The sequence below is a fragment of the Somniosus microcephalus genome, chromosome 2, assembly GCF_052327205.1.
Source record: "Somniosus microcephalus isolate GS21.2 chromosome 2, FLI_Smic_1.0, whole genome shotgun sequence".
Lineage (NCBI taxonomy): Eukaryota > Metazoa > Chordata > Chondrichthyes > Squaliformes > Somniosidae > Somniosus > Somniosus microcephalus.
Genome location: NC_140988.1, coordinates 155,154,282 through 155,170,621, shown reverse-complemented (window position 1 = coordinate 155,170,621; position 16,340 = coordinate 155,154,282). Strand labels below are relative to the sequence as shown.

The 16,340-nt window shown below is 44.1% G+C and overlaps 2 protein-coding genes and 1 long non-coding RNA gene across 11 annotated transcripts in view; 1 reads left to right on the top strand and 2 right to left on the bottom strand.

The window, feature by feature from the left end:
- sdad1 (SDA1 domain containing 1) overlaps nucleotides 1-7,154 on the bottom strand; it is a 72,461-nt gene extending 65,307 nt beyond the window's left edge. For 2 of the 3 annotated variants that reach the window (XM_085964033.1, XM_085964049.1), the window contains exon 1: nucleotides 7,005-7,152. In XM_085964033.1, the coding sequence (XP_085820159.1) occupies nucleotides 7,005-7,094 (90 nt within the window). In that variant the 5' untranslated portion in view covers nucleotides 7,095-7,152. Of the gene's footprint in view, nucleotides 1-7,004 lie in introns of all 3 variants that reach the window. The other variant, XM_085964041.1, reaches the window with a different exon arrangement.
- Nucleotides 7,155-9,299: 2,145 nt separating this feature from the next.
- LOC147123036 (uncharacterized) overlaps nucleotides 9,300-16,340 on the bottom strand; it is a 54,111-nt gene continuing 47,070 nt past the window's right edge. Inside the window, exons 2-3 of the long non-coding RNA XR_015073189.1 lie at nucleotides 11,261-11,924; nucleotides 9,300-9,379 (exon numbers count right to left, since the gene is read on the bottom strand). This is a non-coding gene — a long non-coding RNA (uncharacterized LOC147123036). The remainder of the gene's footprint in view (nucleotides 9,380-11,260; nucleotides 11,925-16,340) is intronic.
- LOC147123037 (uncharacterized) overlaps nucleotides 13,482-16,340 on the top strand; it is a 49,608-nt gene continuing 46,749 nt past the window's right edge. For 2 of the 7 annotated variants that reach the window (XM_085964078.1, XM_085964086.1), the window contains exon 1: nucleotides 13,484-13,665. The gene's annotated coding sequence lies outside the window, so the exon portion shown is untranslated. Of the gene's footprint in view, nucleotides 13,666-16,340 lie in introns of all 7 variants that reach the window. The other 5 variants (XM_085964092.1, XM_085964104.1, XM_085964073.1 and 2 more) reach the window with 4 other exon arrangements.

The window sequence follows — 16,340 nt, the reverse complement described above, 5'->3', positions numbered from 1 at the left end:
AAAGGGGAGGGGAAGATGCGTTTGGTGGTGGGATCACTTTGGAGGTAGCAGAAATGGCGGAGGATGATCCGTTGAATGTGGAGGCTGGTGGGGTGAAAGGTGAGGACAAGGGGAACCCTATCGTGGTTCCGGGAGGGAGGGGCAGGGGTGAGGGCAGAAGTGCGGGAGGTAGAACGGATACGGTCGAGGGCCGTGTCAACCACGGTAGAGGGGAATGCTCGGTTGAGGAAAAAGGAAGACATGTCGGAAGCACTGGTGGCATCGTCGGAGCAGATGCGGCGGAGACAGAGAAACTGGGAGAATGGAATAGAGTCCTTACAGGAGGTAGGGTGGGAGGAAGAGTAGTCCAGGTAGCTGTGGGAGTCAGTGGGCTTGTAGTGAATATTGGTCAATAACCTATCCCCAGAGATAGAGACGGAGAAGTCAGGGAAGGGAAGAGTCAGAGATGGACCATGTGAAGGTGAGGGAAGGGTGGAAATTGGAGGCAAAGTGAATGAAATTGTCTAGTTCGGGGCGAGAGCAGGAAACGGCACCGATACAGTCATCAATGTATCGGAAAAAGAGGTGAGGGAGGGGACCTGAGTAGGACTGGAACAAAGTGTGTTCCGCATATCCCACGAAAAGGCAGGCATAGCTAGGACCCATGCGGGTACCCATAGCAACACCTTTGATTTGGAGGAAATCAGTGGAGTTAAAGAAGAAGTTGTTCAATGTGAGAACAAGTTCAGCCAGGCGGAGGAGGGTAGTGGTGGATGGGGACTGGTCGGGCCTCTGTTCAAGGAAGAAGCGGAGCGCCCTCAGGCCATCCTGGTGGGGGATGGAGGTGTAGAGGGATTGTACGTCCATGGTGCAAAGGAAGCGGTTGGGGCCAGGAAACTGGAAACTGTTAAAGTGGCGGAGGGCGTCTGAAGAGTGATGGGAGTTAGGGGTGGGGATGTGATGGGAGTTAGGGGTGGGGGAGTTATTGGGGGGAAGGGAGGGGATGGCAAGGTGCCACTAAGGACCACAATTTCTCTACAACCCCCATCCCAAATGCAGCTTGCAGCCATTGGTGACTCTTTTCTCTGCCACACCACCACCCAAAAAGAAAGGAGAGAAGGAATAGAGAGCGACATCAAAGCAGAAAAAGGAGACAGAAAAACAGAAACACAAAGAAAGCAGAGACAAGTAAGAGAGTGACTGTATTCTCCAAGTTACCGTGTGCTATAACATGGGAGATTAACTAGTCTATTAAAAAATTCTGAAGAGTTTTCCATCACTTCAGTATTATATACACAGGTTAGAATTATGGGCACCTTCAGTCCCAAAGTATGTGTAACTCTGAGGTTCTATGGTACAGGTAACATTGAGGGATTATAGAACAATGTTATTATAATTCACTTTTAAATGGACACAGTACACAATTTTTAAAAAATGCTTGAAAGGGGGCAGATTCATTCATCAATTCAGTCTTACAGTACATTAGATTATTCAAAGCTCAAGTGTCGAGTTAGAAATGCTTGTTACTGCACCTTTTGCCACTTATCAGGGACAGGCCACTGTTCATAACTGTTAAACATTTGCCTGATGTAACGAGTCTCAGCATTAGGAGCAACACTTGCTCATTTTGATTTTAAAATGTGATTTATTTGATAGACAAAAGATTCCTTTAAAATGGATAAGTGGGCCATAGAGGTGAGTGGAAGCTCTGGGGGCCCGTTTGAAGATTAAATTCATAGTCATTAATTTACAACATGGCAGCCATGGCTCAGTTGGTAGCACTCTTGCCTCTGAAGGTTATGTGTTCAAATCCCACTCCAGAGATTTGAGCACACAATCTAAACTGACACTTCAGTGCAGTACTGAGGGCGCACTGCACTGTTGGAAGTGCCGACTTTCAGATGAGACATTAGCTCTCTCGGGTGGCCATAAAAGATTGCGTGGCACTATTCGAAGAACAGCGGTGGAGTTCTCCGTGTGTCGTAGCCAATATTTCGTTCTCAACCAACATTACTAAAAATCAAATTATCTGGTCATGTATCTCATTGCTGTTGGTGAGACCTTGCTGTGCACATACTAGCTGCCGCATTTCCCTACATTACAACAGTAACGACAACTTCAGAAAGCCAGGGACCAACCCTGGTTCAATGAAGAGTGTAGAAGAGCATGCCAGGAGCAGCACCAGGTATAACTAAATATGAAGTGCCAACCTGGTGAAGCAGCAACACAGGACTACATACATGCCATCGACAAGAGCTAAGCGATCCCACAACCAAAGGATCAGATCAAAGCTCTGCAGTCCTGCCACATCCAGTCGTGAATGGTGGTGGACAATTAAACAACTAAAGAGAGGAGGAGGCTCCATGAACATCCCCATCCTCAATGATGGTGGAGCCCAGCACGCGAGTGCAAAAGACAAGGCTGATGCATTTGCAACCATCTTCAGTCAGAAGTGCCGAGTGGATGATCCATATTGGCCTACTCTTGAGGTCCCCACCATCACAGAAGCCAGTCTTCTGCCAAATTCGATTTACTCCACGTGATATCAAGAAATGGCTGAGCGCACTGGACACAGCAAAGGCTATGGGCCCTGACAACATCCTAGCTGTAGTGCTAAAGACTTGTACTCCAGAACTAGCCGCACCTCTAGCCAAAATGTTCCAGTACAGCTACAACACTGGCATCAACCCGACAAAGTGGAAAAATGCCTGGGTATGTCCTGTCCACAAAAAGCAGGACAAATCAAATTCAGGTAATTACCGCCCTATTAGCCTACTCAATCATCAGCAAAGTGATGAAAGGGGTTGTCGACAGTGCTATCAAGCAGCACTTATTCACCAATAACCTGCTCACCGATTTGGGTTCCGCCAGGACCACTTGATTCCAAACCTCATTACAGACTTGGTCCAAACATGGACAAAAAAGCAGAATTCCAGAGGTGAGGTGAGAGTGACTGCTCTTGACATCAAGGCAGCATTTGACCGAGTGTGGCATCAAGGAGCCCTAGTAAAACTGAAGTCAATGGGAATCAGGGGGAAAACTGGCTGGAGGCATACCTAGCAAAAAAGGAAGATGGTTGCGGTTGTTGGAGGCCAATCATCTCGGCCTCAGGACATCGTTGCAGGAGTTCCTCAGGGCAGCGTCCTAGGCTCAACCATCTTCAGTTGCTTCATCAATGATCTTACCTCCATCATAAGGTCAGAAGTGGGGATGTTCACTGATGATTGCAGAGTGTTCAGTTCCATTCATAACTCTTCAGATAATGAAGCAGTCCATGCCCGCATGCAGCAAGACCTGGACAACTTTCAGGCTTGGGCTCATAAATGGCAAGCAACATTCGCGCGAACAAGTTCCAGGCAATGACCATCTCCAACAAGAGAGAGTCTAACCACTTCCCCATGACATTCAACAGCATTATCATCATTGAATCCTCCACCATCAACATCCTGGGGGGTCACCATTGACCAGAAACTTAACTGGACCAGCCACATAAATACTGTGGCTACAAGAGGTCAGAGGCTGGGTATTCTGCAGCGAGTGACTCACCTCGTGACTCCCCAAAGCCTTTCCACCATCTACAAGGCACAAGTCAGGAATGTGATGGAATACTCTCCACTTGCCTGATGAGTGCAGCTCCAACAACACTCAAGATGCTCGACACCATCCAAGACAAAGCAGTCCGCTTGATCAGCACCCCATCCACCACCTTAAACATTCACTCCCTCCACCACCGGCGTACCGTGGCGACAGTGCGTACCATCTACAAGATACACTGCAGCATCTCGCCAAGGCTTCTTCAACAGCACCTCCCAAACCTGTGACCTCTACCACCTAGAACAGTGGTGGGCAAAATATGGCCCACGGGCCATATCCGGTTCACCAAGTCATTCTATCCGGACCGCTGGACGGAACAGAAATAGAACGCGAGCTGTACGTTACTCTATCGACTTACACTTCTCATAGGTCAGAGACGGACCTGAACTGCAGACAGGGAACACAGTAATACTTCATTCAATTTATCAATTCGCAAAGGCAATGCTCCCTGGCCCGTTTTTAAAAGGATCTGTTCCGCGATGGCCCCAATGGCAGACATCCATACCCAGAATGCACTGCATACTCGAATATGCCCCATTCATTTTAGAGTTGCATCATGGCTGCTCATCTCGATGAATCTTTTACCGAAGAAAGAGTCCGGCGCTGCGTCTTTCCTCTCCCGGTACCCAGACTACGAGGGCAGGGGAATTCTCATCGCCGTCTTAGATACAGGAGTGGATCCCGGAGCACAAGGACTCCAGGTAACACAAGTGTAGTTCAGGCCTTGCGAATCCTCGGGCTCCCATATGCAGCACACTAAAAAGGAAACACCTTTCGCGTCAGAGGCCCCGCAGACTCAAGCCACTCTTCCAAACAGCCACAAAGACTTTCAGTACAACATATAATCGATCGATCAATCATTTTATTCATTTAGTAACGAAAGATTTTACTATTTTACACTACATTTTGTGTATTTAAGATAGTATCTGACTACTATCTGAATTTATGTTTATGCAATGTTCCCTTTTGTGTGTGTGAGCGGTCCATTTAAGTTTGCAGCAGCCACACATGCGCAGTATCTCTTCCAGCGGCAGGAGCTGGCGGCCTGCATGGAACCTCGGTGTGTGACCGCGTGCCCACGCACCTTAGGGGGAACATTGGTGTGCGGCCCTCAACAGCTTACCAAAACTGGCCTTCCAGCCCATATCATTGCCCACCCCTGACCTAGAAGGACAAGGGCAGCAGGCGCATGGGAACAGCATCACCTGCAAGTTCCCCTCCAAGTCATGCACCATCCGGACTTGGAAATATATTGCCGTTCCTTCATCGTCGCTGGGTCAAAATCCTGGAACTCCCTACCCAACAGCACTATGGGAGTACCTTCACCACAGGGTCTGCAGCAGTTCAAGGCGGCGCTATATAAATGCACGTCCTTTATCTCAGGTTCCTGATATGAACAGATCCTAGTGTTCTGATTTAGGATTTATGCACCAATGAGGCAACAGCCCGATCCAAATCTCGAGGCTCACAAAATTCAAACAGAACAAACCAGCAAATAAGTAGATGGCATGAATAGAATAGAATTGTCTAGGCTTCAAAGGTTGGATTGCCAGAGCTTGAAGGCCACACATGGCTACAGTTTGTACATTCGAAATTCTGATGATGCTCTTATGCCACCAGACGTGAGGCAGGAAGGGACTTCAACATGCCGTGAACTTGCATCACTGCCTTTGCCATAAATGGCAGGATCAGATCATTTTAAATACTGAAAAGTGTGAAGGCCGTACAAATATAGGCCACAACACCTCAGATACGCCGGTGGTGGAGGCAGGTGAGAGAGCACAAAGAGGGGAGAGTTAAGGCACCTAATACACCCTGAATTGTTGGCAAATGGGGATGGGGAAGACAACAGTTGTGTGAGCCTTCACTACTATACTCATGTCTTCTTCCCTTCTCACTCACAGGAGCAAGTGGCCATAAGATCCAGGAATCTCTGGTAATGGTGGTAATTCCCCCAACACTAGACCTTTTTACCCCTCATGAGGTAAAGCTTTGAAAATCCTGAGGAGCCATGCAGTCAAACTGGTTGGAAACTGAACTATCAGAGGGCCAGTGGCAGCTATAGGTGTGTCTGGATTATCTACAGTTTTGGTGTATAATGGTTTGGGAGTGCAAACATAGTAGAAAGCAACATAATCGGGCACCTTTTTGAAAGATGCAGAGGAACCGTCATCGTAGCCACTTAATGTTAACATTTCTTAATTTTCTTTTCTCTAGATAACCTAAAGCAAAATGGCAGAGGTTAGGGAAAAGAGGGAAGTGAGCTTCCAACATTGCCCCATCAACCATATCCTCACTCAAGTCATCATTCACCCTTTTTCACAGCCCAAACAAATCCACCCGGGAGCATTGTAGATCGTTCCAATTAGGGTTTTTCACTCGATGAAGCACAAGACATGAGGGTGTTGGAGTAATCAAAGGTGAAAGTGGGATCGGACCATAGGGAGCAGAGGCTCTGCAGAAGTTGGCTCCTGGCTCCCGACCTGAGGACTCTGATCTTAGAGGGCCTGCTCTAAAAAGGGCACTGGATAAGGACCACAAATACAAAAGCACTGAAGACCATCTTGGAGGACCTGAGACAGATGGCAGGGAACACATCTCCTCACTTTGACACAAGCAACACTACCTGGAGTAAGTGGGGGCACCATAAACAACTGCATCGGTCTCTCCCTGACAAAGAGGCTCCCAAACTAGTTAGTGCATCCAATGCAAATTGTTTCACTACTGGTCTTCAGGTTTTGGGGGAGATTTGGAGAGAACAGTTGCAACCAGCTTCTGAGAGCTCTGGAGTGCAATCTCTCAAGGTCTGCAGAATTTGACTAATAACATTAGATCAGCCATCCCACCGATCAGTGAGCAGTCAGATCCTGTACCCAGCACAAGTAGGATGGCTAGAGTCTGCCTTCATAATGCCATCCGCTCTTCCAGTGACAGATCAGGTGACCTTTCCAGCTAGGTTCCTCAGATGCCTGCTCATGTGGGTGTCTGGATATCGGACCAAGATGCCCACACCTGAAGTGGTGACGTTGCCTGCTGAAGGGACTGAGAAGCGCTGAAACAAGGGTCACCTTGATCCAATAGATCGTAATACCCCAAAGCATCTTGGAATCTCAGCTCATTTTATAACAGATAGCATTCCACAGATTTTAAATGGGGTTTTCAATTGAGAATCACTTTATGAAATGATAAAGCTTACTCCTAACATTTCCGAAAAAAGTGACAGCCTTTAATAATAACGGCTTGATTCACGTTGATGGAGGGACAGTAACGGCTTGATTCACGTTGATGGAGGGACAGTAACTGTAACTTTAAAACGGCCTTTACAATGAGTGCCGCGGGCACGAGAAAACACGGCCTTACGCTGAACTTATCCGAATAACAGCTAGTTGGAAACAGTACAAAGTGGGAGTCCGGGCTGCTGAGACACTCACCTCCTCCGTGTAAGAGCGCGGGTCCCTTTTAATGAGGTTCTGAAGCTGGGGCAGATTACTGGGCAACTTGTTGTTATTCCTGGCGGACATGTTGGCGGCGGCTCCGGCTCCGACTCTTCAACAATGTGCTTCGGTCCGAGGGCCAACGCGCCCACCGTTACCGTGAAGGGACAAAAAGCACCGAGCGAAGCAAACGCAAACGATTTCGAAATCACAAGCTCGAAAGAAAAGAAGTGCAAACGCCGAAATTTCATTGCTAAATTGCTGTCATTGTATTTCACAATAATAGCATAATATTTTTCAAAGTTGGTTATTATCATGAGCAGATCCCAATGGGAATTTTAATCAGAACTTTGTTCTGCTTTTAAATTTTATTGGAATTAGTTTGTGGGCTTTTTATTTTTGGAACATTGAATTACACAACAAAAGATGAAACCTGTGAGGAGAAAAGTCAGTGGCACCGGTACAGAGTTTCTGATGTTCAGCTAGAGGAAATTGCAGCTCATCCAAGATTGGATGTTGGACAAGTGGTCAGACATCACAGTGGCAGTGGAGAGATCAAGAGAGGTAGTGGAGGGGTAGAGATGAGTGTCATCAGTGCATATGTGGAAACTGACCCATGTCTGCAGATGATGTTGCCAAGGGACAGCATGCCAATGAGGAAGAGGATGGACCAAGGATAGATCAGGGGACTCCGGAGGTAGGCGGGAAGAAAAGCCATTGCTGGAGATGCTGTGGCTGCAATCAAAGAGTGGAATCAAACAAGGGAAGTCCCACGGAGATGGCCAACAGAGGAGAGGTGTTGAAAGAGGATAGTATGGTCAACTGTGTCAAATGCTACAGAGAGGTTCAAGGAGGGATAGTGCAGTATGGTCAAGGTAATTTCTATGACAAAAAATTGATGAAAAGGGAATAAATAAAATGAGAGTAAAGTATCAAGAAATATAAAAATGGACTGTAAGAGCTTCTACAAGTATGTAAAAAGGAAGAGAGTAGCAAAAGTAAATGTTGGTCCCTTAGTGGCTAAGGAGGAGAAATTATAATGGGGAATAAGGAAATGGCAGAGACGTTAGACAAATATTTTGTATCTGTCTTCAGAGTAGAAGACACAAAAGGCATACCAGAAATAGTGGGGAACCAAGGGTCTAATGAGACTGAGGAACTTAAAGTAATTGATAATAGCAGATAAAAAGTACTGGAGAAACTAATGGGACTAAAAGTTGACAAATCCCCTGGACCTGATGGCCTACATCCTAGGGTTCTAAAAGAGGTGGCTGCAGAGATAGTGGATGCACTGGTTGTGCTCTTCCAAAATTCCCTAGATTCCAGAATGGACCCAGCAGATTGGAAGGTAGAAAATGCAACACCACTATTCATGAAAGGAGGGGGAGAAAAAGCAGGGAACTACAGGCCAGTTAGCCTGACATCAGTCGTCGGGAAAATGCTGGAATCCATTATTGAGGAAGTGGTAACAGGGCACTTAGAAAATCATAATATGATTAGGCAGAGTCAACTTGGTTTTATGAAAGGGAAATCATGTTTGACAAATTTATTAGAGTTTTCTGAGGATGTAACGAGCAGGGTAGATAAAAGGGAACCCGTGGGTGTAGTATATTGGGATTTCCAAAAGGTATTCAATAAAGTGCCACATAAAAGGTTGTTACGCAAGGTAAGGGCTCATGGGGTTGGGAGTAATATATTAGCATGGATAGATGATTGATTAATGGACAGAAAATAGAGTAGGGATAAACAGGTCATTTTCCGGTCGGCAGGCTGTAACTAGTGGAGTGCTGCAAGGAACAGCCTCAGCTATTACAATCTATATTAATGACTTAGATGAAGGGACTGAGTGTAGCTGTATCCACGTTTACTGATGATACAAAGCTAGGTGGGACAGTAAGCTGCGAGGAGGACACAAAGAGTCTGCAAAGGGATACAGACAGGTTAAGTGAGTGGGCAATAAGGTGGCAGATGGAGGATAATGTGGAGAAATGTGAAGTTATTCACTTTGGTAGGAAGAATAGAAAAGCAGAATATTTTTTAAATGGTGAGAAACTTTTTAATGTTGGTGTTCAGAGAGATTTGGGTGTCCTCATACAAGAAACACAGAAAGTTAGCATGCAGGTACATCAAGCAATTAGGAAGGCAAATGGCATATTGGTCTTTATTGCAAGGGGGTTGGAGTACAAGAGTAAGGAAGTCTTGCTTCAATTGTACAGGGCTTTGGTGAGACCACACCTGGAGTACTGTGCACAGTTTGGTCTCCTTATCTAAGGAAGGATATACTTGCCTTGGAGGCGGTGCGGCGAAGGTTCACTAGATTGATTCCTGGGATGAGAGGGTTGTCCTATGATGAGAGATTGAGTAGAATGCGCCTATGGAGTTTAGAAGAATGAGAGGTGATCTTATTAAAACAGATAAGATTCTGAGGGGGCTTGACAGGGTAGACGCTGAGAGGTTGTTTCCCCTGGCTGGAGAGTCTAGAACTAGGGGGCATAGACTCAGGATAAGAGGTCAGCCATTTAAGACTGAGATTAGGAGGAATTTCTTCACTCAGAGGGTTATGAATCTTTGGCATTCTCTACCCCAGAGGGCTGTGGATGCTGAGTCTTTGGGTATATTCAAGGCTGAGATGGATAGATTTTTGGACTCTAGGGGAATCAAGGGATATAGGGAACGGGCGGGAAAGTGAAGTTGAGGTCAAAGATCAGCCATGATCTTATTGATTTGGTGGAGCAGGCTTGAGCACCTTGTGGACTACTCTTGCTCCTATTTCTTCAGTTTCTTATGGTCACTTTCACAGAGGGTGCCATTTGTGACTTTGGTTAGGGCCGTTTCAGTACTGTGGCAGGGCAGAAACCTGATTGGAGCAATTCAAACATGTAGTTGTGGAAAAGATGGACATGGATTTGGGAGGCGACAACACGTTGAATGACTTTGGAGAGGAAAGAGAGATTGGAAATGGGACAGTAGGAGGCAAGGACAGTGGGGCCAATTGTGGACAAGTAGTCAGACATCACGGTGACAGTGAAGGGATCAAGAGAGGTAGTGGAGAGATAGTCATCAGCGTAGATGTGGAAGCTGACCCATGTCTGCAGATGATGTTGCCAAGAGGCAGCATGCCGATAAGGAAGAGGAAGGACCAAGGATAGATCCGGGGACTCCGGAGGTAACTTTGCAGAGGTGTGCATTTTTGAGGAGGGGGTGATGATGGCAGTTTTTAAAGAGAGGAGAACAATACCTGAGAAAGGGGAACCATTTACAATGTCAATTAGAATGGGGGCCAGAAAGGGAAGTTGGGTGTTCAGCAGTTTAGTGGGAATGGGTTCAAGGGAGCAGGAGGTAGATCTCATGGACAAGATGAGCTCAGAGAAGACATGAGGGGAGATGAATTTAGCAACATAAAGGGTGTGGTGCTGTAGTTGGAAAAGTTGGATAAGAGTTCTGTGATTGGTACGACTGCAGAGGGGCTCCTAGGATTTGGAATGACTCATGGGAGGGCCTGGGATTTGGCAATACTGGGAGGTGAGTCCAGGGTATGTGAAAGCTCAGGGCAGGGGAAAGATTGTGGGATCTGGATACTGTAGGAAGTCCCAAGATGTGGCTGCAGTAAAAGGGGTGTTCTGGGATCTGGCAGCACAGGGTGAGTAGGTGCCCAAGATCTTGTACTATGAGGGGTGGACAAACCAGGAGTCTGACAGCACTGGGAGAGTAGTCCCAGCATCTGGCATCATAGGCAAGATGGGCAGAGAATCATTACACTCACCAGTCTCACATATGCATCTGGCACTCCATCCCCTCCTGCTTCCCCTCCCCATTCCCTTGCTTCCATTGTCTCCCTCCCTCGCCCTTCCCACCAGCCCCCCACCCCCACCATAACCTCCCCTCTCTCTTCCTCAGGCTTGGATTCTCTCCCCTTCCCCCTTTATCATATGCCTCCCTTTTGTTTCATTTTAGTTTTGATCTCTCTATTTAGGCACATAATCTATCCTTTGATTCACCCTCTTTTTGCCTTCTAGGAATATATCTAATTTGCATTAAATCTATCTCACATTTGACGATATCTCACTGTTAATCAGTTGTTCTGTTTGCTGGCTTTTCTGCCCAATTAATTTGGGCCAGATTTCTTATCTCCCTGAACTTTGCCTTTTTAAAGTCCAGCATCTTTATCTTTAACTCTTCATTACCGTTTCCTATTTTTACATTCAACCCAGCTAATGCTGGGGTCACTATTGCCCAGTTGTTCTCTTACTCACAAATCAGTTATTTGCCCCTCTTTGTTCCAAGAACGAAATCACCTAATACTTCTTGCCTTAAAACATGAACAGAAAAAGATTGAAATACTTCGCAGATCAGGAGTATCTGTGGAGAAACAAAAGTCAGTGTCTCAGGTCTTGGACACTTCCTCAGGAATGGAAGATATTACAGAAGAACCACATTTTAAAAGTAACAGAACAAGGGAATGGGATAAAGGAAAAACTCACACACAGGCAAATAAATTGAGCGTCCTGTGAAGTGCTTAGGTGGAAAAGAAGATGTGGTTAAACGGCAGGAGTGATATTAGCAGAAGACAAAAGGAGGCATAATGAGAGAAATCAAATACACATGCAAGACACAAAGAGTATGTGAATAGCTAAAAGGAGATAGGTAGAAAGGGAAACATTAAAATTGGCAAGGTGGAGCAGGCTCCAGCAGTCTGGGAGTCTAGTGGAAGAATAAAAAGATCATATCGACACCAATAGTGCAGACCTCCCTGCTCATAGTGTTCCGACGGAGAGGTCCCCACTCCAAGTAGTAGCCCATTTCCTGCCCCCATCCCCGGAAATGCCAGCACATCCATTCCACATTGCCAGCACCTACTGCCAGAGAGAAAATGGGAGCTGTAATTAAGGTGTGAAGTTGTTACGGTCGATGTTGAGGCTAGAAGACAAAGTAACGCATTGATGAATTAGAAACATATTGATCTAGGAAGCATTGTTAAGATGGCCCAACATTTGATCAGATCGTGTACAAATTACAATGGTTTCAGATCCATCTGTTAACAGCTAAACCAAGTTTCTTTCATTAGCAAATCTTTGTTCTAAACAGAAATGTTATCCTTGTGACTTTGTCACTTGTGCAGATATTTATCACATCACATGGAAAGCTATGACAGATTTTATACTTTAACATTAAACACATTTCATATGATTTACTTTTTCCAACAATCACATCCATGTAAACTAACATTTTCTGTGACTATATCAAAGGACATAAACTTCTTCCAATATATAATTTAAGGGTTCAAATGCAGGTAGATAAAGCCATTAAAAAAGGGCAATAGAATTTTAGGTTTTTTAAATAGGACTTAGAATACAAGGGTAAAGAGGTTATGAAAAATGTATACAAAACGTTGGTTAGGTCACAGTTAGAGGACTGTGTGCAGTTTTGGATGCCCATTATAGAAAGGGCATTAAAGGCAATGAGAGCTTACAGTACAGATTCACCAGATTGGGGCCAGGATGTGAAACTACATTTATGAGGAGAAATTTGAATTACTGGGATTATTTCCACTGGAACAGAGAAAGCTAAGAGGAGATTTAATTGATTTTTTAAAAATAAATTATAAAGGGTTTTTATAGAGTGAATAGGGAAGGACACTGGCCAGGAAATTCCAGTGTTGCTCCCATTCCGCCACCATTTATGCATAAACGGGGTTTCCATTTCACTTCCGGCAATGTTAAGGTGGCAGAGTGGGAGCAGCTCCAGAGAATTTCCTGGCCTACATCTTCTACTTGGGGAGTTAGTGACAAAGGGTCATTCATTTAAAATTGTCACTGAGAGGGAGGAGATTGGTTAGAGCATTTTCTTTTTTATGCAGAGGGCTGTTGGAGAATAGAATTATTTGCCACGGGGAGTGGTTGAGGTAGAGAGCATTGTATATTTTAGGGGAAATTATATATAAATATTTGAGCGATAGAAGATAAAGGTCAATGGAGAAAGAGGCATTCGTTTTCTAGCATAACACCTCAGTGCAGTATATATTAAGGAAGTGCTGCACTGTCAGACATCAACCAAGGCCCTGTTTGCTCTCTCAGGTGGATGTAAAAGATCCCATGTCACTTTTCAAAAAGGAGCAGAGGAGTTCTCCCAGGTGTCATGGCCAATATTTATCTCTCAACCAGCATCACTGACGTAGATTATCTGGTCATTGTCTCATTGCTGTTTGTGGACCTTTCTGTGTACAAATTGGCTGCCGTATTCCTACATTATAACAGTGACTCCACTTCAAAAGTACTTCATTGGCTGTAAAATACTTTGGGACTTCCTGAGGTTGTGAATGGTGCTTTATCAATGCAAGTTCCTTCTTTCTATAAACTTCCATGGTTCAGGTCTTCGGAGTACTGTGTCTCTAAGAACATCCTGTGACAGAAAAGTGTGTTATTGTATGGGTGTTGCATGTCAGTCGGCGTTTACGTAAATGCCAGAGTTCCTTCTAAAACGTGGGGTGGAGGTTGAAGGGCTGGGCTCAGTCACCCGGAAACAGTGCTGTTTCTGTATGCTTTAAAAAAAACTTGTGAGACTGATTTCCAACACGTCGTACACAACTTTGATAACCTTAATCATTCGCCAGCAATAGCACTCAAGGGCAAAAACTGCGCTACGATTTATTCTTCATAAAGTGAGTATATCCTGTTAAATTGTGTTGTTCACTGTGTTACACGTTGGAGAATTTTACTACACGTACGACATAAGGATTGCTGCGTTTCAAGTTTGTACATTGTAAAGTAAATTATAGTTCGTAACCGATTTAGGAGTAAATCCAAGTAACAACATTGGTCGTGCATTATTATTTCTCGTCAGCGTTGATAAAATCCACATTCATATTTTGTTAAACCAAAAAAAAATCTACAGATGCTGAAATTAGAAACCAAAGGAGAAAATACTGGAAAGCAGGTTAGTCAGCATCTGTGGAGAGAGTATTCTCCACAGCAGAAACCTGGAATATTCTGGAATATTTCCAGCCTTTTCTGTCGTTGTTTCATATTTTTTAATTGACTGCTGTCTTGCATTTGCCTACATAACAACAGTTCAAAAGTAATTAACTGGTTGTGAAGTGTTTATAGAGACATCCGAGGATGTGAAAAGCGTTATATAAATGCAAGTTCTTCTTCCAATGGATAGTTTTGATTTACTGAGCAGAGGTTAAACCTTATGCTCAGCATGAAGTTCCAGAGCTGCTAAGTGCCACTTATTATAACTGACAGTCTTTGATTGTTATTTTGTTCATAAACGTGGTCTCTACTCTGTTACATGTTCAAATAGCTAATAAGCAAACAAAACAAATGTTGGCAGCTTGTGACGCCTTTACTTATGATAAATGTTGCCAGCTCACTGCTCCTAATTGAATGAGTCAGGGACAAATATAAAATAACAAAATCGACTTGGGAGTGCAGTTATACTACAAGTTTAGCCTCTGTTCAAAGCAGTTTCAACTTTGCACCAATGCTAAAATGTAAATCAGTGTTAAGGCACAAACTAACTCCAAAGTGAAGCTCTGGTGTCAGGCAGGGTGTATTTATATTATTAAGTTGTAGTGTAAATGAACTCTTAGGCATTTTTAATGTGTAGGCGAGATTTGGCTCAGGCTCATTTCCTGGAACAAAAAATGAACCTGGCAACTGTGACCACTCTAAATGCTGCCTATTTGAGAATATTTGTGACCAGTACAGTACAGACCAGGATCAAACCTGGGTCCTCTTTGTTTTATATGGTTCCCTATTGCACCTTGTGGTACATTTATCCATGGAATAGATCATACTCAATTAATGTGGAAAAAATCCCCACAAAATCTTTTAATTACTTCATTTTATTATTACAGATTTTCTATGCTGCTATTGGAATCTTCCTGTACTTATTTTTTTGGTGAGGTGTAACACTGAATGCATTTTTACCATGATGCAAATAGAATTAAATCTTAGTTATTAATGTTTCTTTTGTTATGAAGTCACTTTCTAGTTTGTGAAAACTGGATTAATGTCAAGTGCAAATTAACAGAAATTCGGATCTATCTGTTGCTTGAGGGTGATTATAGACAGTTTCAGGATTATAACATGTCGGGAACTAAATCTTTTGACGTCTAAAGAAAATCAAACTTTCACCACGATACCTGATCCAGAGAAGGACATTAGTCAACATTTGGGTTGAATGTTTGTATGTGTGCATATTGTTAATTAACTAGAAACAAACCCCACAATTTGTGCATTGTGTACTGGTACTGACAATAATGCTATCTCCAGTGAAACTTTGGCTTTTTGCAGTTACTGATAAAAGCTTGCTTTTGCCTGGGAAAGAACATCATCAAGGAAGTGTGTTGGAAAAATGCTTTAAAACAAATTGATTTTACTGTGACTGAAACATATCATGAAAGCTATTTTCTGAATCATAACTTGGCATTATCTAAATTGGAAAGGGGCACAATGACACCATTTTAGTGTCTTTTTAAAAGGAATGCATGGATGAAAGCATGTGATAAGTGGTTGCATTCAATTAGAAAAGCTGCTTTAGGGATGTATTTCCAAAATAATGTGTTCATTAAGTCTATTTTACAAAGTGCATTAATCGTACAGAACTTTCTAAAATCCAGTTTTGATAAAAGAGAGAAAATAAACTCCTTTTATATCACAAAATATTTATTTGACCAACATTTGTGTTTTGCCATCATTCAATAGTTACTGTGGAACCAAAGTTCCCCAATCCCACTCTGCAGCCATATCTATGGTGGACTGGGATTTCCACAAAGGGAAGAAAGCCTGAGCCACTAGAGGTTCCAGGGGCAGGCTGTTTACATAAAAGTGGTGGGTGCAAGTGCCAGTATGGGCCTTCTTAGGTATCAGCTGAGGTGGTGGTGGCTGGGGTGCAAAATACGCTGCTTGGTAGCTGCTCGTGGAAGAAGCTAGCAAGCCTAGCTGAAAATGTAAGAACTATGGAAATCTGCCTCCTTTTTGTAAGAAGGTTGACTTCATTATGTCAGCTTATAACCTTCTGGAGATTTGCAGGCTAAGGTCATGGTCATGAACACCTTTGTTGGCCCCACTTAGGCCCTGGACACTGGTTTCTTGCCATAAGTCACTTAGGGCAAAGGAGGAGGGAGCAGCAGTAATTCTGACAGGTGATGCCATCCAGCCTCTCCGCCTCCTTCTTGATGTCAGGCCTTTAACGGGGTAACCGGAAATTCTACCTCCCCTCGCCCTCAGCAGGACTTCCTATACTTCATTCTTCAAGGTGGAGATCTGGCATTTTTGGGTCCCATCTGATTTTTCACCCTTCATCATCTCCTGCCCCTTTTACAGCACT